Genomic DNA, 23,913 nt, shown 5'->3' on the forward strand with positions numbered 1-23,913 from the left:
AAGAAATGTAAATCAAGACTAGGTAAGTCAATTTGCCTCAATTTGTTCCACACAACTAGTATAATTTAAAACAGAAGACAGAAAGTATTATATTAGTTTACAGAAATGAAACCGTTTCCAAGAAGGGCTTGGTTCAGGTTGCTGCTAACAGTGAAGCTGGAAAATGATGAAGCTGAACTTTATCAGTCTCTGTACATGTGGTATATCTGTTTCCCAAATCCTCGTACCCCATCCTGGGCCTGTGGGGTCTTAACACACTATCCTGCCTTATAATACATTTTTTGACCTGTGATAAGTAGAGATAAAAGAATACGTACAGGAGAAAAAGTGAGGGAAAAAATTTAGGATAGAAGAGGGGTTAGTGGGAATGTAGTGAATACAGTATATGGATAAATTGAAATAAAATATAAAGAAAGGGAGGAAAAAAGTGAGGTTGGGTGGAACACACTGAATATGCCCATCTGCTTTTCCTCAGACTGTGTGAGGTAAGGGAAAGACAGCAAACAGGGAAGACGGGTGGACAGAATGAGAGGGAACAACAGAGCTTTCACAGAGACAGATGGATGACTGACAGGCAGACTGACAAGTTGTGAGCAACAGGGGGTGGGGAGGCAGGTTTCAGATGTCACTAGTGATGTTGATAAGACGGGCCTAAACAACAAGCATTACTCTGAGTTTCTGTGTACTAGTCTGAGAGTGATCTTACCTCTGTTTGACCTCTCTGTCTTGCTGAGTGAACTTGGCTGCTCCCCCTCAGCTCCGAGCGTTAGCCATCCATCTTACAGAGTGCTTATTTGATTAGACTGGGCACTAATGATCGATTAAATCACAAGCTAGTCAGAAAGAGTATGGCTTGTTAGGATAGGGGCAGCAAGAGTTCAGCTAAGCAGACTGAATATTACGAATACTGTAACAGCTTTACGTGTAGCAACGTGGCTAATGCTTCACACAGTGATGTGGTGATTTGCTGTCAGTTGTTTTCACTTGCTCCTTCGCGTGCTGTAGTGTTTCATAAGATAATTTCTCAAAAGAAAAGTAGAAGTCCCTCAACAATTGGTTTTGATTTCCCCTCACAAGCCACGCATCTCGCGGCATTGGCATAATTGTGCAATCTCTTCCGAATCCCTAATTACGTCTGTCTCGTTTGGATAATAATCACGGATCCCTTTTACACTCTGTGTTCTTGTTTTTTCCCCTCTCCTCTCTCTCTCTTTTAATTTGTTCTCTTTTTTTCCTTTTGGTAATGTAATGTGAGAGTTTGCTGTCAAGTTTCAGTTCATACGAGCCTAATTAACGCCCCTGTTCAGGATCATTTGGTCAAAGAATACAGAAAACCCAGAGTTTTTCCTTTACCCCCCCCCCCCCTTTTGGCGTATTCAAAGCAATTCATTCAACTGTCACTGCAGGAGCTTGCGATGCAGAACCAATTACCTCGGCCCCTCAGAGTTGAGATTGATCTTTTTTTTTTACTCGCCTCTTCCCTCCCCAACCTTTAAAGTATAAAAAAACATGGTAAACTAAATAAGGGTTGAGAAAGGTCTCAGCGTCACCTTTTTGTTTTGAGTCCGTAATTGGGCATAAATGTCAGAACATTGTAAGCTCACTTCAGGTTGCTGCCTTTAATGTGCTCATTTTTATGAAGGGGTGGGGGTGGAATTGAATAGCGTAATGGCCCTAACAACATTATTATGTCTGCCTGTCCCTCTGCAGAGAATTAACCATTTCCCTGGTATGGGCGAAATCTGCCGCAAAGACTGCCTAGCAAGAAACATGTCCAAGTAAGTTTTCTGTGTCTCTTTGGTCAGGCTAAAGCTGTGCATAAAACAAGGATGTGTTGAGGATTTCAAAGCTAAGTGTTTAGCCAGTTGGCACTCTGAGAAGGTAGAATTTGGTACTTGTAATACTCCACCTTTTAAAGCAAGATAAATATAAGACATTGCTGTAAAAGCACAAAATGCATCCTTTAAAATACAAAATGCAACCAATAATATTACTACTGGAAAAATACAAACACAAGTTCTACTTAATCTAAAAGTATAACATTTTGTTGAAAGAACAACAAGATGTGACTTAATTTTCACATGTTATCTGTTGCAGAATGATCAAGTGCCAGCCTCAAGAGTACAGCTTCATACCCAAAACTTGGATCTTCCCTGCCGAATACACTCAGTTTCAGAACTATGTCAAGGAGCTACGCAGGAAACGCAAGCAGAAGACCTTTATTGTCAAACCTGCCAACGGAGCAATGGGTCACGGGTAGGTCAGAAGCTAACAAATGCCCCAGTGCAATCTTAACACACAACGACTTTAAGACTGACAGGGAGCCGGGACAACAGGGAGAAGGACAGAATGACTGAAAAAGGAAGAGAGTGAGTGAGTGAGTGACTGAAAGAGGAAATTAGAAGTAAAACAAATGGAGGACAAGCAAAGCAAAATAAGACAAAAAGAGGTTTGTGGCACTGACATGGGTGTCTATGGAAATAGCATTATGGCTGGGACCAGATTGAGTATTTGAGCTGAGAGGGTGTGGTGAATCTCATTGTTGGCCTCATTGTCCTTGATGGTCACACTCACCATATATCAGAGGTTATCGCTGCCAGTGGAGGACACACACACACATGCATACACACATGGTCCCTGGCAGTTACTGTAGTTCCTTCCCTGAAGGTCTCTGCATGTGATTATTGGATTCCTTTATGAGGCACCATCAGCAGAGACCAGTCAGACTAGAAAATGGACCAAGATGGCTGCTGCAGGGAACTCTGTCTCTCAATAGCAACTCTTTATCAAAAGATGGACAGGCTGTGGTACTGAATGCATATTTCATACTTTCAGTCCCATGGGGTAAGAGCCCATCTCAGGTGGTGATTTCACATTCCCATGGTATGTTTTTTGTTACTATTCTGACAGTTGAAGTCATGAAGTATTTAGAGAATCAGCACCAAATCCAGTTTGTCCTGAAGTGCAAGCAGACTTAGTCTCCTTAGATTTACAAACAGACTTACAAATAACCAGTTTATTACATGCTACAGTAATCAAAGGCAAATCCCAGCATTCAAAGCAGCTCAGGTTTTTTTTTTTTTGAGCCCATAGTGTTTTTTGGCGTTATATTCAGAGGTGTTACTAATGTTACATCACCCCAATTTGTATAAATTGCAATAAAAATTACAAAACATTACAAAAAAAAAATGTGTAGTCCAATTCAACATCAAAACTAAGTTCAGTCTCAAAAATGAATAAAGAGTTGAATCATCAACACCGTCAACACAACTGAACATAATATACTAGGATGAGCATGAGGAGCATCACTTTGTTTGATAAAGGACTTTGGTATTGATTTTGAGGCTGCCCTGCTTTAAAAGAAGCCAGTTTACCTGGTTTGGTCACTTAAATTCTCCCAGCTGCCTCCCTCTGGAGGTATTCAAGGATACACTGATTGAAAATAGACCCTCGGGCAGAGCCAAGACATGCTGGAGGGATTACATCTCATTCACATAAATAGAGTTAAAGAAAGTAAGGAAGCTTCCTGGGCAAAGGGACATTTAGGCTCTTTTGCCACCCAAACACTGATCAGTGAATCACGTTTGGCACTTAAAACAGCATTTGACCTGTGTGGAGGTTCAGTCTGAATTAAAGTGAAAATGCCATGTGGTTTCAAATTCAGTTCAAGTGTGTTTTTTAAAAATGTTTTAATGTGTTTCACCAGATAAAATACAAGATAAAAGACAGGCCAAACAGTGAATGCTATGACCTGGTGCTAAAATATGCTGTCTTCTGAAAATAAATGTGTTTTTGCTTTGCACATTGCACATAGCTGTCTTGAGTAAGTCAACAAATGTTGAAACTGCTCAGATTCTTTTTTTGGACTTTCGAATAAAAAAATATGCATGTATGAAGAAATACTTTGGATTGCATTCATCACTGGCACCAATAGATGGGGATATTGAAGTAGAAATAGCACAGTGTGCTTCACCTCTCGCTTTAATTCTCTTTGAATTTGTCCTTTCTGGTATAATGTGAGCATTACTTATAACTCCATGCTGCACTAAGCCCTTATTTATTAAACAATAAAAGGCAGCAAAGGCTGAATTATTGCAATACATTAACAATATGAAAGATGATGAGTTTAGCTCGACCACTCAACGGCGGGAGGCTCAGAAGATTAGATTTTTCTCTGTTTTTTTGCATGGTGTGACGCGGCAGGAAATTAAGTTATATCTACCCCCTGTAATTTATTTTTCCATCGGCCAACTAAATGAAGTTATTGTTTGTGTCTGAAGCGCAGCTTGTTATAAGGGAATCAAAATAAAAGCGCGTGCAGGGCTTAAAAAGGTGAGATCCCCTCTGGTGCCAAATTAAATAGGCAGGGGAGAGTGGGCTGTGATTATCTGACACCCCAGCTCATCAATCATGTCGTCTTCTCCTCAGCTACTCCTCCTCGACTAACTAACACTGTTAACCCTGTCCTCATCATTCAGCTTGCCGTCTGCCTGTTAGGCGGCCCCCTCACATTGTCGGTCAGGCTCCCATCAACTTCTACTTGTTCTTTTCTGTTCAAGTGTGGTGATAAGCAGCCCAGTGAAGTGCTTCTCTATAACACAACAGTCTGAGTTGGCAGGAGCAAGTGGTGATGAGGAGTGACTGATAAACCCGAAGTAACAACAACATCACGCAAAGGCAGAGCTAGCTGGGAAGCTTTTATCTCAAAAAGAAGAGCTCTGAAGTTCATCTTCATCATATCCTAAAAGCCAACACCTGACCTAGATTATCATGTCTTCTCTCAGATTTTTGTTAAATAAACCTTCCCCAGAAGCTCATCAACAATGCATCAGTGTTTTTTTGCGTCATTAGAGCTGATTGAACTGGTGAATTATTTGGTAAAAATTTTAACAACATAGACTTCTCTGTTCCCAGCATACTGTAAGTTTGGCTGTGATTACAGAAGTCACAAAGCAGAGCAATGTTTGCCCTCTGGTGGCTTGGTGCCACAATATCTCAATTACTTAAACTGTACTTTTTGAACAATCAAGTCTTTACATCTTGGCCAAATATTGTGTTTGTGTGTATGGTGTCTCTGCTTGCATGTGTATAATGGAGCCTTCTAGGCTGTGCATGCAACCAATTTAGGAAAAGTCTGCCTTAACTATGAGTGATGGTGATATAGGTCAGTCGTGTTGCTTGTACAAAGTGGGAGATTGTTTAACAATGACCCCTCACCCTCCCTACACACATACCTACACCCAAACACATATGGACAGACATACACACTCACACTCACACACATGTACAAAAAGTTTGAAAATATTGCCCCTCAGACTCGCGTTCACAGTCACATGAATGCGCACAAACTAACACAAGTCATTCTCGAGTACAGCTAGCCATGGCCTGCGTACTATAAGGCCTGAGTGCGAGTGACATGAGACCAAAGCAAATGAATTAGAGGGGAGGTTGAAACGAGGCACAATGTCTGCTCCTATTAACTTACACCCAGCTAAAAGACCCGGCAGCAGCATTTGATGCACTGTGCCATTCAGACAGAGTGGAGTTTGGCTTTAGAGAATCACAATGTTCTCCAGATGCTAACAGAGTTTTGCTTAGACAAACCAGCAGTTGTGTTGTACCGGTCTGTTTTTTGTACATTTATTTTTTAACTGTTTAGTTTAGAGGTCCAGGTAATGAACAGAGTAACAACATTTTTGGAATGTTTTATGTCCCACAGAGCCAAACAGCTTGTCCTGCTCAAAGTAGACCTGAGGCATACTGAGTGCACACATTTACATATGTTTTCAGTGAAGCTTCTGTAGCAGTGCAAGGTCACATCAATACCATCAGGGCACCATACCTCATGTCTCTGACCCTTTCACTCTCAAGGGTTAAATGACTTAAATGTAAATTAGGAGTCATACCATGCACAGTAAGGACATATCTTCTCCCTCTGCGTTGTATTGCTCCATTAGAACATTATGCTTATTATACATTGCGTTAAAAAAACAGAAGCAGGGCAAAGTCACACTGGGGATGTGAAGATTGAAGTAATCACCACAATATACAGATGTGGCATCCTAGAAATATGTTCCCAGCTTTCCCCGATGACTTTGAAATGAAATATTGTGCTGAAACTTGAAATCTGTATACTGTTTGGCTCAATTTTTTGCTCAACATGTATATAAGACTGTGCCAATGTCATCAGTCATGTTCACAGTCCCTGCTATGCTCCCATCTATCATTTTTTTAATTATCTTTTTTGTCTTTACTATGCCATATTTTATTATGCTGCTAACGACACCCCAATTTCCCCCCCGAGGATTAATAAAGTTTCTGTCTATCCAGGATCTCGCTTATCCGTAACTGTGAGAAGCTGCCAGCCCAGGAGCACTTTATCGTTCAGGAGTACCTGGACAAACCCTTCCTGATGGAGGGCTACAAGTTTGATTTGCGCATCTACATCCTTGTTACTTCCTGTGATCCGCTTCGCATTTTCCTCTATAATGACGGACTGGTGCGCATGGGTACCGAAAAGTACCATGCACCCAGCGAGGCCAACCTGGTGAGTCAGACAAGGCCACACATGGAAACACACATGGCTATATACACGTACCTATAATACATGCACCTTTTATGTTTACTATCTGTGCACGAGGCCAGTTTGAAGACCTGTAGACACAAATGATTTATGTTAGAAAATACAATCAGTACCCAGTGTTAGGCCAGTCAGGTGAGTCAGAAAGACAGATGATAGTGAGTACATACATACAACAATGTATTTGTCATGCACTCAATTGAACTGGAGTCACGGGTATCTATAATTCAACATGATGAAAATACGATACATAAAGACACAGTTAGGAAAACTATAACTTCCATTTGATCACAAAAACATGTGCTCCTACACACAGTCAAATGATGTTCAAATGCAGACAACTGCAAGTCTGATATTGTTCAACACTTCCACCCTCACATGCACACAGGATGTGCAGGCATACTGTATGCACACAGCTGAGCGTAAATGTCCACATGCCAGATGTCCTCTGTAATATCAAGCCGCTCATATTTGCCTTGAGGTTCTGCACCTGCTGATGCACAGTCTGTTGCTGATGATGGGATGCACACACACACACACACACACACACACACACACACACACACACACACACACACACACACACACACACACACACACACACACACACACACACACACACACACACACACACACACACACATACACACACACACACACACACACACACACAGAGAGCTTTCTATCAAGCGTGATGCTTATCTACACACACACAAATAGACACACCAGACCCCTCCTGTGACACAAGTGTGTATTGTCTTACTTGGCCTGTGACACATGATGGAGTGAGTCATGCCATGGAGATGGATGTTCAATCCCACAGAGTGTGGCTTCCAGACAGCCATCAGGAGCTGGAGTGGCCTGTGGTCACAGCGGTATTACCTTGTAGGCTAAGGACAAGGATGTATTGTCTTCAACTGTGAGAGATAGTGTTTAAAGAGGGGGATACAACAGAGGTTACACAATGGCTGGTAATAGTCAACCACTCGATGATGCATTTTAGCCATGCGCTGTGGGAACTGTGGCGCACTAGCGCTCAGACTCCCCTTATCGCTGAGTGCTTGAGAATTTAGTGATGTATGATTGTAAGCTTGCTTTGCTGTTGACATATTATCAGTCATTCCCACAAGAGCATCAAATGAGCAACATTTTAAAAATACAATATTGATAATTCCAGTACAGCACAGCAAGCTGTTCTTTATTGTTTTTACTGACTATTTCTAACCACCTTTAGTTGTTGCCAAGGGGCCAGTTTGTGATACTTTTGCTTTTTCCTTTATTCTTGTCTAACCATTTTACTTTGGAGAAAATATTTTACATTACATCTTGGCTATGTGCTCTGTAGGGATAAACATATAAACACCCTAAAGTATGTCATCTGTGATGATTATCACCATTGTTGGTGGTAGAATTACATGTAGTTATTTAGGTACAAAAACAATATATACACTATATATGAAAATTACATTTCATTGCATTTACTATTGCACTGCTCTCTCCCATATATCAGTGAAGTTATAAGTAGTTCTCAGTATTTGCCTTAAATTGAGGTTGAACTGGACAACCCTGAGTAATGGATGCATTTGGGGGAAGGAGGTATGTGAAACATTTTATAAAAATGTAATAACTTAATTCATTCACCAACTCAGTATATAAGGGAAATCAGCAGAAAGAAGAAAGAAAGATTTTTACAATCAAAACATAATATGATTTGTGATTGCTATGACATTGAATGTTTACTGTGGTCAGAAAAAAAGGTTATTTATTTTACAAATAGATGTACTCTATTTCTCAATATTGAGAAATATTTGTTATTATTCATTGTCATTCATATGACAGTCTTAATGTCTGTTTGTTGTCTCCACAGAGCCAGCTCTACATGCACCTGACCAACTACTCGGTCAACAAACACAATGAGAACTTTGAGCGGGATGAGACTGTGGACAAAGGCAGCAAGAGATCCATCAGCTGGTTCACAGAGTTCCTCCGCACCAACGACTATGACGTAGCCAAATTTTGGGGAGATGTCTCTGTACGTGGGTAGTCTACCCAAACACACACATACACAGTTATATGCTGACATATCCCAACGGATGTGTTCTGCCACAAAAGAAAAAGACGCGGGGTATGATAACAGAGACACCACAAATGCAAACAACACATACATACATGCGTAATTGTATTATGTAAGTGAATACTCATGTATACACACTAACCAACTAACCAACACATGGCTGCACACAAAACACAGGTGAACTGCCAAAGGTTTGATATGATTTGTTATGACAGTAATTCAGTGAGCTTCAGAGCTTTGTTTAACTTCTGGAAGAGCTTGGTGAAAACATCATTCCTGGAGGGTGAGCTCTCCCTATCATGCACTGCTCCCGTGTCATAAAACACCTTTACCTTGTTCGTTTTCTTTCATCAATGTCTAGTTGATTCTTTTACCTCCTGAAGCGGATTCATTCTTTTTACTTACACAATATCATACCGTCGTGTGCCCTTTTGTCTTTTTCTTACTATGGTCTCAGTTACTCCTTTATACCCATTTCTTTAGCCATGTTTCTGTGCTTTTCTGTTTCATTCCTCTTGACCTTGACTTTTAGTCCCTCTGTCTGTATTCATTTGGGTTGTACGGTCCCTCAGTGCTTTTTCTCTGGTACTGTCTGTTCTTATGCTACCAGTATGCAACCTCAAAATCAAATCTCATTGGTTATTATACTCTGCTCAAGGCAATCTTTTATTTCTTCGTTCAATCAGCTTTCTGTTTTTTATTTTTCTGTTTAAAAAGCAGCTTTTAAGACTAGGTAATGTGGCCAGTGCTTTATGTGATGGGTTAAATTAGGTAACTTTTCCTCATCTTTATTGTCCTCTCTTATCCATTTTGTGCAATCTCTCCATGTGCTCCATTTTGTCACTGTGTTAAATTTAGTCTTTTCCCTTTTCTTTCCTGTCTTGTCCCTCTGTGATACACCAAAGTGTCACCCTCTGACTTAGCCCCAGACCGTCCTTTTCCGTTGCTCTCTCAGTTTTTTTTCTGCCCTTTCTTCTGAAGTTGCATCACTTTGGTGTTAGTGCTGTCAGTTCGCACATTCTGTGCTTTGTTTCAACTCTGTATTTATGCTCTCTGCTCACTCTCCTCTCTCCTTCACTTTTCATCTCTCCTCTTACATTTTGTTCCTGTACAGACATAGCAAGCTGCCTTGACTCTTTTCGCCAACAGTCATGGTCAGAGTGAGAGAATCAAAGAGTTTGTTTGCCAAAAAGATTGTCTGTGGGGTTTAAGAAAATTGTGTATGTGTTTTTAGTGTGTATACACTTGCATCTATTTAATATTGAGGTATTATTGATGAGGTGCAGAGTATCCAAGGTTTGCTTTTTTATATGGGTTTTATATTTGCTAATACACACACACTCTTGCAGAAAAATTTAAATAAAAAATACAGTTGAGAAGCAGTTGTAGCTTGCTGTTTAAATGCGTGGCCTTGCCAAAGACTAAAGTCATATTTGACAGTTTGTTAGTTAGTATGAAAAGGTTACACTTCGGCAACATGGATGGATCTCTTCCTATTCTGATGAGCACTCAGTCAAATGTAAGAATTTTTATGCCCCTTGGAAAAACAAAATATCCTAAGTGAACATCTTTTTACTACAGTAGATACAGTTTTCAATTAAAATGCAGTGTTTCAGAAAATAGCTTTGAAGAATTTGAAGGCATATATTTTAATTTGACCAAATAATACATTACTTTAATAGACACACAAAAAACTGGCACAGAAATACTTGCACAAAGGCAACGAGTTCTTGCCTTAACAAAGTAGAATTATATAAATTATTGTCTGTATGTTCTACAGTACAACAAGCCAAAAGTTTGGACACATCTTCCACTTCACTTGAATGAGAAAGTGTTATTTTATTGTTTAATTTGACAGTCAAGTCATGCTACAATATCCACTGAACCAAGGAACCTCACTATAAGCATCAGGACACAAGTGAAAATTACGCTACTGTATTAAAACAGAGATTTAATGAATACATTATATTCATGCATGTACAATAGTTGAAATAATGTACAAAAATATGCAGGTGAAATTTAAAAAATAAAATGATAAACAAAATTCAGAGGCTTATTAAACTATTTAAGCTCAAAGCTAACAAAACACAGGCACACATGTACACAAATGCAAAGTGCTCGGCCGTGGCCAATGCTGGGGGCTTGGGACACGGAGGGAGGTGATAGGGGCAGGGACAAAGACACACAAACACATACACACCAGCCAGTGCTGGGGACTTAGGGCAACAACAGAGGTAGTGGGAGCAGGTGTTTGTACTGGGCAGCCTGTGGTGCGGACAGGGGGATGGATAGACAGATGGAGGTAGGTGTGTGACTGACAGACAGACAGATAGAAAAGGGTGGCAGGGGGCTGCCTCCTTATCAGGCCAGGGCCAGACCACCGCACCCCTCTCCTTCACCCAGCAGTCAGACTGGTCTGGGCAGACTGCAGGCCAGCAGCACTGCGTGGGGCTTGACTGGTGGAAAGGTTTTTGCAGAGTGTGTATGTCAGTGAGCATGTTTACCCCAGTTGCACAGTGGGAGTAGGCAGGCAGGTAGCAGCCAGCAAACACTGGGAGCCACTAGCCACACAGATGGACCACCACCAATGTTGGAATAAGTCTGTATGTGAATGAAATTCAAAAGATTCTGGGCCAGTAGTACTTTGTGTATCTCCTCAGTTTTTAGACCAACAGATTGTCTTAAAACATAAGAAAATTGTCAGATTATGTCAAACTACCTCTGTAAAGAAGTTCTACAGGTTATAAGTCTATGCGTCATGATTACTACATTGTGTACTTATTATTACTTATTGAATCTAGTTCTAAATCCAAAGGTACTGTAAGCAGTCTGCAGTTGCAACCTGTAATTAAAGTGTGACATGTAATTTCACCATTTTGAGTTTAAGAAGACCTTTAATTTGTAGCTACAAATGGCAGCCTATGGCTTTTTGGGATGAATATAACTGACTGATTTTTATTCTTTCATTGTGTCAGTTCAGCTTGATGATTCTCTCTCTATCTCTCTCTCTCTCTCTCTCTCTCTCTCTCTCTCTCTCTCTCTCTCTCTCTCTCTCTCTCTCTCTCTCTCTCTCTCTCTCTCTCTCTCTCTCTCTCTCTCTCTTTGTGTTTGTGTATGCCCTACCAGGAGCTGGTTGTGAAGACGTTAATAGTGGCTGAGCCTCATGTGCTGCATGCATACCGCATGTGTCGCCCCGGCCAGCCACCAGGGAGCGACAGTGTCTGCTTTGAGGTCCTGGGCTTTGACATCATCCTGGACCGCAAACTCAAACCCTGGCTACTGGAGGTACAACTCCGCATGTGTGTGTGTACTTGCCATTGCTGTCAAAAACCACATTTAATTTTTGTAAATAAAAAAAGATGTTTTTATGTTATATATGTTGACACTTTTTATAAAATAGATGTGTTATTTTATATTTGCTTTAAAGGTAATTATAATACATGTAATTTAAAAAAACAAAAAAACCCATTTAAACCGTATTTAAGTTAATTTCATAATAATGTTTTTGTATTCATTAAAACACTGGAAAATGTTGAATGTGCAGTAGGTGTTGTACTACCGTGCTTTATAAAATTGTATTTGAGTGTGTGTATGTGTGTGCACCCATGTGTCAGAAAAAGAGGGGCTGCAGTCTGTGGAGTCTCACCTGTCTGTATTGCCTCTAAAGTGACAGCGGCTCCTAAACTGAAGTAATGTGCCATCAGCTGGAGAGAGGAAGACTCTGCCTCACACCGACAGAAAGCATAAACACACACTGATTGTGCTTACACGCTCTTGTCCCTGGTGCACCGAAACACACACAAATACCCACACAGTCTCAAGTATGTATTTATGCACCCCTGAACTCAAGGAGAGACACATTCCCATATAAATACAAAGGAAAGTACGCACACAGTCACAAAGATGCATGTACACAGTCTTATTTAGGCAGACACACAACCGCAAATGTACACACACTGTTACATGGCTGTGTGCATTTATACACACACACATATAGGTATAGAAATAGACGCATGCACAGCAATCTAAGACAAATACCCCTCCTCTTCTCCCAAAGGCACACACACACACACACACACACACAAAACAGCTTTCTTAATATAATTTCTATATTTTCATACCTTCCAGGCAGGGTATGAAAATATAGGTCAGGGCGTCAAGTTGACTAGCAAGACGCCCGCCCCTCATTCAGTGTCTGTCTCTCAAGTGTCAGTCATTCAGGAGAAGGATTCGACTTCAGAATCCACTCCAGGATTTCCGTCTCACCTTTTTGATGTCAGCCAGTCAGTTAAAGCATGACCTAAATCCTTTAACCCAAAGTGGCTGTGCGCCTTCTCCCCCTCCCCTTTTCCACAAATTGTCTAAAAAGTGGGAAATGCCTCTGGGATAATTGTTTGTTTTTCCCTATCATGCCAACCCAAAATAAATCTTACGATTTTACCAAAAAGTCATCGTGGAATTAGGGTGTTATAATTACCCTACCTGATTCCTTTTGTGTGACTGAGCAGTTGTACTATATGACAAAAGGACGACAAGAGAGAGCCAGACTGGTGTTCCTTTTGACTGCTGGTGCAGTGTGACAGTGTGTGCCAGTGTAAATGTGTATGAGACATGGCAAACAGCCGTGAATGCAGTTGTTCCACTCCAGCAGTAATGATCCCCCCTGTGCTACTAGCAGCTCTCTATAACTCTCATCAATTAACATCCCACGCACACATACACACATACACACATACACACATACACACACATAACCCTGCTTCTCTTTCACGCAACATTTACAGCAACAATCATTTATTTCCAAAATTGAACTGATTAGTCAGGGGATAGTTGCAAGCATAGAGACCCCTTCTCAAATCCTCACTGTGCAGGCTGTCAAGCCTTAAAATAACTTTATTACCTCTTTAGCCTGTCGATGTTCATTCCTATTCAGCAGGGACACAACACGCAGCCGGGCCCATAGGCTGGTTGCCACAAACCGTACCCTATGGCAAGCCCTCAGGTCCAAATTAAAATTTTCAGCAGATCACTGCAACATTTTGTGGTAAATTGAATCTATTTCATCCTATTTCACCATTTTTTTGTCCCTTCCCCGAGTCCCAAAACAGTAAAAATTAGTAAGGAATTGAAACACAATCTAGGTCTCACAGGTTTGTTTTGAATTTGTGGACTTCACCTCTCGAGTTTCCTTATTGGTGTCACTGTGAATTATGTGTGCCACGCCTCGTTGGGGCTTTACCCAGACTGCCGTTCTGACACTCTTCCTCTTTTACTCTTTAAAATGTCAAAGTTGGTTGTTAGACATGCAAACATGCAGCCAGGAAATGAAAGTTCAACCTGTGTAAACTCAAAGCCAGTCAGATACCTGAAAGCTCGATGGTATCATATATAAGAAACTGTCAAATTACATTAGTCCTTCCCTTTGTATTTGTATTTTTGTCTGCCATTTTCTGGGTCTGTGTAGGAGGCTGCGGAGGGAAAAGTAACATGATTGCCTCTCACATCCTCCAATTACACCTACAGAAAATAGAGTTTTTTGTTTTCTGGACAAGGTATTTAAAATTGTGCACCTCAAAACTCCAATGACTAGAGGACGTGCTTGCCTTTATCTTGGTATTGCAAGAAAACCTCTGTGCATGATATCACAAACATACTCTTTTTAAGCAGACAAGCAAAAAGAGAAATTGTTACAAATATGCTGATAACGAATTTGGACACTCACAGACCAGTGCACACCTGCCAAATAGCTTGTCACAGGGGTGAAAACAGAAAGGGAAAGAATGATGCTTCTCAAACTAAGGCAAAGTATCAAACAGGCATATTGTGCTCAGAGCAAATATGGACAGGACAGAAGAGCATGAAAAAAGTAGAGAGTGAGGCTTTTATGTGATCTTTATCTTAATTCATCAGGGTTTTTAACATAAGTTTTACCTCCTATTGACATTCAAATTATCAGCACTACATAGGAGCACACACATACATGCGCACTTGCTCAAATGGCGTAACCTGAGACGTTCACTTTCATTAAACCAGCCCAGACAGCATCTGTGTCTCGTATAGAAAAGGCGTTTCACTGAGCCGTGATCTTCACACAGATACACACAGTTGAGTGTACACACACACAGTCTGCACAGACTGTATTGTCATTGCCAAAGCATTTGCTTTTAGGGCTTCATTGAGTGTTTTCTTTGTCTTTTAAAAGCAAAATAAAAACTATGGCACAACAAATATGCACGTAAAAAATAAAAATAATAACGCAGAAATGCACATATATTTAGTTTAGTTCAGGATCTGCATCATGATGCAAGCTTTAATTATAAAATCTTCTAGCATGTGGGGTCGTCTTAAAATTGGGGCGTGTGGGTCAAAGAGAACAGCATGTTTCCAAATCCAGTGTGAGTCATAAGGAGTGCATTCACTCAGTGGCAAAATATAGCAATCGGATAGCATTATCACCCCTGCAACCCCCCCGACCCCAAGTTTATCCAAGGCCCATGTGCTGTAAGCCGGCATGACAAATGTCAAATGGAGTGAGGAAAATAGAAAAAAAAAATCACAAGAGGTTCGGTGGGTGATGGGTGAGGAGAAGAGGAATATATACACAAAAAATGTGTCACCCTTTAATATCTGAAACAGAACCTGACAAAGGGCACAATTGATCATTCTCACGAGGTCCCGATGGGTGTTCATGGAACCCAACACAAGGACCGGTGGATTGAGGCCCTGCCTCATTATAGTCGCTGGCTCACTTCACTTTTTTTCCTTTTTTTTTTTTTCTTTTTTCTTTTATAGCTGTTCCCCCCACACGCAGCATTAAAAAAAGCTCCAGCTGGTCACCTCTAAATAAGAAGAAACAAGTGTTTGTAGTGAGCAGGAATAATTATAAACCTTCCTGGTCAGTGCGAAGCTGTCTCTTGTGCTGGGTTCCAGGCAGCTCAAAGGCTTGTCGGCCCGCTTGTTAGGGCCACAGTCAGTGTGTAAGGGTGCTAAACTTGATTTGTGCTGTGTCAGTGCTGTGTTTAAATGGGTACATACATATATTGTGTATGTTTGCTCTGCACTATAAACATACATATGCACTACGAGAGCCACTGCGTACAACCAAGATTACTGTTGTGTGTGTGTTTATTGTGAATGCTACTGTGTGAGTGTGAGTGCGTGTGCGTGCGCGTGTGGACGTGTGGTCTTTGTACCTCAGTGAATAGTCCTCTGTATAGTGTGTGTGTGGGGGGGTTCTGATCTGCCTACACTCAAACTCCAGCCCAGAGTTCATACTTTTATCCAGCTGGAGAGGCAGGGAGGAATCCTGCTCAAAACACACAAGTAGACCAATTCAATAAGCAACACAAACGTGATAAGAAGAAGATACCTCGATTGATAACTTTCATTGTGTTGTACATGTCAGTATTAAGTATTGAGATGCCACCGCACACCAGAGCTCAAACAGCTTGATTATTGATGGCTGCAACTTAACTACCATCTCGCTATCCATCACTTCCCGTCTCTCTATCCCTTCTGTGGCTCAGGACAAATCGTGCAGAGTGATTGGTAACTAATGAGGCGGGCATGGTTAGGTCAACTGTGGCACGGGTTTGTTTGTGTCTGTGTGTGTGTGTATGTGTGTATGTGAATGGGCATTACGACAACAGACCAACAGACTGCATCTGGACTGTTCCCCCAAGGGCTGTGATACTTCACCACTCCACTCCCTCCATCGCTCCATCCCTCCCTTCCTGCAACTTTCCCCTGTTTCAGTGCTCTGCCCCCAATTGTTTCAAGATGAGTTTGGTTTGCCTGTCCCTCCCTCAGAGCCAACATAATCCAGACTTCCTTTTCTTTTGAGTGCAAATGTACGTGTATGCGTGTTTGTATTGGGGGTGTGTTTGTGGGGAGTAATCTGTGATGGCAAGTGTAAACAGATGCCATGATACACACATACACATAGGAACCCACACATGGATTTTTTTTTACCCGCCTTCCTCTCCATACTCACACAGACACACAAACTGCAAATGAATGAACTGCTGAAAAAACTCTTACTTTCCTGCGCAGAAAAATAGTAGCACTCACTTATTTAACCATTCAACTAAAATTCTATTTCATCTGTGTGGGGTGTGATGGAAATTGTTTGTTCTTATAGCTTTTCATAAAAGTCTAAAGAACAGTGATTTAAAGCATTGCTGTTTTACTAGTAGATTTGGAAAAATTATTTAAAGGGAAATTTGAGACGTGTTTCCTAACCCGTATAACAGCCTACGGGAACATTATTGTATATTCATTGTGATTATGGAGAAATTAACATCCTTCCTGTGCTGGCACCAGTCATGATTGAATTTATTATTTGAATTCCAGGGTGAAAAAATGAGGAGAGGAGAATACATACAGTTTGACATACAACATTATCTTTCAGAGTCTCTCTTGCCCCCTTTCACCTTTCATTTTCCTTTTGCCATGATTAATATGTGGCACTTGCGATTCATTCTTATTTAAATGTCCATGTATATTGTCCTTAGCTCTGAGGGGGTGCCTTTCTTCTTGTGAACTCTAGGTGGCAGTAGTTACCTACAAGCCGCTCTTTGGCTTATAAGAGGTTTATTAAAGAATAATTAGAATGATGTATGGGACTGTCTGTCTCTATCGCCATCCATTTTCCCCCAACATGACTATTTCATGGAATAAGTATCAAATTAGGAGCGCACGGGCCTCGTATATGGGGCAGTTGAAAACACACCCCAACATTTAGTCATTTATCATCAGGCATGTATACGGCAGTAGCAGTCACTGTGTGTGTCACTGTGTGTGTTTGTGTGTTTGTGTGCATGCATGTGATTGAGATGGAAGATATATAGTACTAGTCAAAAGTTTGGACACACTTTTCTTATTCAAGGGAATGGGAGTGTGTGTCCAAACTTTTGACTGGTATTGTATATTGCATGTTCATGGGTGACATATAGAACGGTAGTGTGTGGTTGTGATTGAGAGTGTGTGAGAGACTGAAAAGGAAGATATATATTTTTGCATATTCATACTTGAGTACTAGGACCTCAGGTATTTTTTATTGATGTATTCTTGCATGTTTGCAAGTACTTGAGTTGGTATTAAGTGTGTCCACTCTTACCTTTTCGGTGCACTTTTGAAACATCTTCTACTTTTTGTGTCTGTGTGTGATTATATCTCTGTGTGTCTTCAAAAAAAAGGTCAGGTTTACTGGTGGTTAAGCTAAGCGTTGGCCCGCTCACTCCCAGGACCTTTACCAGCAGCTCAGCATGCTCAGCTAGAGTTTCCTTGTGTCCGACTGGACCACTAAAAACGGCACGAAAAGAACAAAACAGTGATTGATAAGACGGCTGAAACAAGAGAGCGACTTAACAGGGTGGCCAGCTGTCTGTCTTTCTGTCGCTCTGCTACTCATGCCCCCCACCCCCACCCCCCATCTCCCTCTCTGCCTCCCTTTATCATTCCACCATTGTGCAGCAACAAACACTCCATTCTGACAGCGGTTGAACTGTGCCGATACCCTCGAGTGTGCGTGGCAGAATGGGAGGCTTGTCAAAGCAGTGGTTGTTTACACTCTGTCAGGAATAATAAGAGGGGTTCGTTTTTCTGAACCGATTAATCACGACCAGCCCTTGCACTTGTTTGACGAGTATTCCAGACACAGAATAGATGTTGATGTGGGGAAGCAATTTGTTGTGGAAAGAAAGCAGCTGATTGTTGTTGATCCATTGCTGTTGCTATGTTATTAGGATCGGTGTGACACAGCAGAGGCCACAGACACAAACTGTTTGATGCCCGCTACATTTTCAAAAATGAGTGAACCGTATGATCATTGGAGAGGATTTTCCTCATTGTCTTTATTTTCAATTGACATTACAACAATGAAGAGGGGGACCAATACCACAGTATGAAGTAAGATTTACTTTATTCTTAAAATGGGCAGGAGCAAAAAATGGCCAATGTAATAATATGTAATAATAGTGTTATTGTTAATGCTTGATCTTACTGTATGACCATTACTTAGTTACCCGATATGCTTCAGCAATATAATACGTTCTCACTTGCTCAGGAAGGGGAACAAACATTAGCAGACTAGCCCTGCATCTGAACCAGTGGGTGATGAGAATTTCCCCCCTGAAAATCAATAAACTATATCAAATCAAATGGTTATGTAAAATTTGTGGTTTGCACTTCACCCCCTCGGTTTGTACTTTAGGACCTGCAATAAAGACCAGAGGAGAGACTTGCAGTTCACAGACAATTCAAACCAAAAGGAGAGTTGGAAAAGAAATAAAATAAATAAGGCCCCCCACCACAAGCTTTATTTCACCTCTGCCATAAACATTGACAGGTAACTTGTACGTCAAAGTCACACACCTCCAGGTGCAGAAAATAAAAGCATTGGTATATTTAATTGAATGATCAGAAGAGGATAAAGCTGTCCTGTGAAAAGTTACTGACTGATATGTTCTTTTCCTGCGTTCTGCTGTTTGACCAAGCGATATTTGGGTTACATTGATGCGATGCTGATGCTGAACCGAATCAAAGTAAAAAGGAGTGTCTAATCTTTTCATCTGACATTTTTATTGAATGCGTCTTGAAGCAACCGGGGGCTTCTTTAAGACCCTGCCAGAGTCACTTAAGGAAATCAGAGTGGGGGTTTTGAGAGCCTGCAGGGGTTCATTAGGACCAGACTAGTCCAACTTCCTCTGCCAGAGAGGAAAAGGAGAACACAGAAACACACAGAGAGAAATGAATAAGACAGAGGTAACGACCAGAGAGTGAGGGCTAGCAAACGAAGGGGCATGAGTGACCAGAAAACGGGGTGAGAGACAGCTTGAAACAGAGTGGGAAGAGAAACTAACCAGAAGAAGAGGAGCGCACGGCAGGCAGAGAATAGAAAGAGAGAGACGAAAGATTGAGGGAGAGCAAAGAGAGACAGCAAGTGTTGCAATGCCAGTCTAGCCTGTGACAGCTTGACACCACAAATCAAACTAAGAAATGAAGACAAGTAACGAGACAACCGTCGCCAGGATCACTGCCAGTCTGGCTGTTACCTATAGGCTACAGCACTCTAAAGCCATACTCTTTTCATTGTGGCTGTCATATTGGTGAGTGCTTAAATGAAAACAGACCTTTTCCTCTTTTTCTTTTGTAATTTTTTTTCTTACTCTAGGTCCAGTGTAGCTCTGTCCTCCTCAGCAAACAGAGGAATGTATTGTAGAGTCCCTTCTGTTGAGTGAAAGAGTTGGATAGGGTCTCTGTTCCTTTTTTCCTCTTTGCACTGGAAGACATTCATCACCAACCTCCCGCTCCTTCTGATTGATTGCTTAATAGAAAAATGCACATGTGGGTGCACTGCACGCACACACTGACGAAGGCACGCCCTTACAAATCTACCTCCTGTTGGTGTATATTTAGTAGCTCACTTGTATTTGTGGATCTGTCCTCTGAATTAGTTGAAGAATTGAGCAGTGAAGGCCCAACAGTCTCAGAGGAGTTTATATTGATGCTTCAGGTTAACATAGACATCTTCAGCTTGGGATACGGTTTCTCAAGCTTGTTTGCTTGTTTTTACCTTTTCCCTGCTTCACACTTTTGCTTTTTTTAACAACTTCGTAGGTGTTTTGGTTTCTGGCTGAAGAACAATTTGGGAGTAGCTATTGATGTAGGGGGCAGCTTTACTGATTCACTTAAGCCTACCTAGATTGTTTCAAATGGAAAGTCATTCATTAGTCACCTTTTTTTTTGGGCTACCTGCCCCACAGTTGGAAATACAGTTAACACTGTGGCTGTCTCAGTTCTTGGAAGCTTAGTTGTGGTTGTGAAATATTATTTTACAGCACTGTTCCCCAATCTGCCACAAAGCAGTAAGCACCTTTGTGTCAGGATTAGTAATGGTTAGTTCAAAAGACGGGGAGAGAATGAGGGATGGAGCTTTCTAAGTGCTACCCCCGCAACCCTTGTGACGCTTTGCACATCTTGGTAAAGGAGCTTTCGGGTTTTCTTGCTTATTTTCTGCCAAAAAATCGTTCTGGTTCCAAATGTTCCCATGTCACACACCAAGCTGTTTTCTTTTTGGTTGATTTCACCAGTGTTTACTGACATTGCTGATTGGTGGAAAGAATGGATCTATAACATGCTCTAAAGTCTCTGATTGGCTCAGTGTTGCTCTGCGACTGAAATTACAACTTCTGATTAGCTCTTGTGTTGCTGTGATGTGTTCAACTGTATCCAACTGCTTTTTTTTTTTTTTTTCAAAAGGAGGATAGGAACAGGACAAATAATGTTTCTGACACAAATACTCACTCTGATTGCAGATTAAGGTTACTGGGAAGGATACATTTCCGGCTATGTTTCCAGACTTATTAGCAGTGATTTTTTGTCATAAAACGGATACGTTTTGGCATGTGGCTTATGTGTAAACCAATCCATGTAAGAATATGTAAAAGTAAATACATGTAAACAAACAAACAAACAATCAAGTAATTATTATGGAGATAATATAAGCCAATAGGACACCAAAAGATGAAGCAATGTTTGGTCATACTGAGGCAGACATTATAATAACGTGACAAACATAATTCAATTATTCCAAACACAAAAAAGGGAGGGATAGCATGTTAAAACAGTATGGCTAAGTTACAGAGTTTCCAACTGGTGTAAACTTATATGCCCTTGTGTAATCTTTACAAAGATATATTTGATAAACAATCTTCTACGGAGAACATTTTCCCAATGATATTTAATACAGTATGTTCAAATCAGTCATAACAAAAAATTACAGCAGCGACACAAGTTTAAATATAGCTTCATCAATTTCTACTGCCCTATGAAGGGTCCTACCCAGATAACATTTTTATACTAATACAAACATTGCACACTTCTACATTTAGATATTCCTTTGTGTTGAAGAAATGTGTCCACAATTCTCACATGTACTTACTTTCACTCATAAAACAAATACACTTTTATTAAAGTTATTACAATTCTAATGACATCAAAGGTGCCACCCATCCTATTGTTCCCCACATGAAAAGGACTTTGGGAGGGGGCCTGACTTATCTCAACAATCAAGGTTTATCAAACCGAGCCAGCCTTTTGGTGGGCATCTGTTGCTTTGTCATTTGAAGTCACCTCATAGGAAGACATCATTCCAATCACAGTTGCCAGTTCATTTAACCTACCTGCGCACTTCTCTCCATTTGCTGGTCCTTTTGTTGTCTCACACAATCTCTTTCTCACCTTGGGAGAGAGACAGAGAGAACATAATAAAGTGTAAAAAGGAAGAATTGATTTGTTGTGTCAGGTATAATAACTGATATCTGAATACCTTGCACCAGCACTGGAAATTGTTCTGTTAAGAAAGGTAAGCCACTGTTGATTTTTTCCCCTGGTGATTGAGGCTTTTGTACCTCAAATCATAGGTGGCTTATTCTGTTCTCACTCAGTTGAATCTTTCAGAGTGCAGTTGATTGTATATGATGGCATTGAGCTGTGATGTGGCAAAACACAGAGGCTCGCAAAGAGATTATTGATGGCAATAGTATAGATGGATGTTGCAGTGCCTGGCTGTAGTTGGCATACTTAGATTACAGAATCATGGGCCGCTTACTGTGTTTGAAAGGGCAGGTTACTTATCTGGTGATACTCTAACCTACACAATGTGTGCATGTGTTCAAGCAAGCAAACATAGCCTTTTCTTCATGCACAAGCATACACACATCAGTGTTAGGCAGGATTTATACCGAGGCAAAGGCTAAGCATTCCAAAGTGTCTTTCAGAGAGAAAAAAAATCCACCCCTTGCATCTTTTTACCTTCTTTCCTCTCTTGCTCTTTTTTCCAAAGATGCCCTAAATCCACTCCTGTAATTGCGTAGCGTTTCTGTCTGCTGAATTCAGAAGTAAGGAGAAAAAAAAGAGATGAAGTAAAATATTCTTTGAATGTTTCTCTCCTCTTTGGCAGATCAATCGTGCTCCGAGCTTTGGGACTGATCAGAAGATTGATTACGACGTGAAGAAAGGGGTGCTGCTCAATGCTCTCAAACTCCTCAACATTAGGTACTGTTCTCCACCATCAGACACACATGAATTCCATTTAGGGGCCCATTACGTTTCAAGTGCAGGGGTAGGCAAAGCTTACGTCAAACACTATTTTACAGGGCTCTGAATGTTTGAAGATCCCAATCGATTCTTTCAGTTTTTCTTTTATTTGTCAACCTTGAAAACTGTGGAATTATTTTGATGCTGGCACAATTCAGACTGATGACACAGAAGTGGCACTATTCTAAAAGTAACAAGAGGTTTTAGCTTTGGACAAAAAAATGCTGTCCTTGTAAATATGTGTGTTGGTAATGCTGTGGTGGATACAAATACAAATAATGGCCAAGGTACAAAGCTATGCCTTTATTGTGCGCTTTGTGCACCCTTCAATCAGACATGCTGTGTGTGTGTGTGTGTGTGTGTGTTTGAATGTGTGATGTTTACCTGTACTTTATGATATCATTGTTTACCCTGCTCTTTATATTTACAAAAGCTTCATGTGAGGCTCTTTTACTTTGTTTTGTGTGTGTGGTTGTTTGCCTCTTTATGTTACACATTCTGCAACTCTTGTTGTGTAATTTATGTGTTTTATATGTAGTGTGTGTGTGTTTGTATATATATGTGTGTTTCTTGGCATGCTTTTCTGTCCCCTGGCTACAATGAGTTTGTCCAGTGATTGATCATTGTACACCAGACCTCTGGATCTTTGCTCTCTTTTTCTCTTTCACTCTCTGTGCTTGTCCTCCCCCTTACTGCACTAAATATAGTCTCAACTCTACTAAACACAAACACACACACACAGACACACACACACACAATGGATCAATTACATGCAGCACCATAGATTCAGTTTGGCCAAGTGTGGCGCGTGGTGCAGCCATCCCACATTAAAACACACTTCATCCTCACTCCCAGCTTCAGTCGGCACAAACAAATCTCTTATCAAAATGATTTGTTTCATGGCTGATGTTTGCTGTGTTCCCACAGATTAAAAGAGGAGATTTGATTATTTCATGACAAATAAATTGTAGGGGGCCTTGAAAGGCGGTGGGGAGCTCTTTCCACTGGACAAACTGCTTATGTTCATGTTGGAGTGAATGAGAGCTTTGTTCTACCTTGCTCACTTTTTCCTTATATAGTAATGGCTTTGCTTCCCTAAAGGGAGGGGTTGGTAGTGTATAAGGGGTAGGGTCGGTTCCTGACTCTGCTCACAACACCA

General features: G+C 40.9%; 1 protein-coding gene across 1 annotated transcript in view; it reads left to right on the forward strand.

Moving 5' to 3' along the window:
* The window catches only part of ttll7 (tubulin tyrosine ligase-like family, member 7), a 71,477-nt gene that overhangs the window by 10,569 nt on the left and 36,995 nt on the right, over positions 1 to 23,913 (forward strand). Inside the window, exons 5-10 of the mRNA XM_062424080.1 lie at positions 1,711 to 1,778; positions 2,098 to 2,256; positions 6,331 to 6,547; positions 8,448 to 8,612; positions 11,781 to 11,939; positions 22,618 to 22,712. Coding sequence (XP_062280064.1) covers positions 1,711 to 1,778; positions 2,098 to 2,256; positions 6,331 to 6,547; positions 8,448 to 8,612; positions 11,781 to 11,939; positions 22,618 to 22,712 — 863 coding nt within the window. The remainder of the gene's footprint in view (positions 1 to 1,710; positions 1,779 to 2,097; positions 2,257 to 6,330; positions 6,548 to 8,447; positions 8,613 to 11,780; positions 11,940 to 22,617; positions 22,713 to 23,913) is intronic.

This window comes from Scomber scombrus, chromosome 8, assembly GCF_963691925.1.
Source record: "Scomber scombrus chromosome 8, fScoSco1.1, whole genome shotgun sequence".
Classification (NCBI taxonomy): Eukaryota; Metazoa; Chordata; class Actinopteri; order Scombriformes; family Scombridae; genus Scomber; species Scomber scombrus.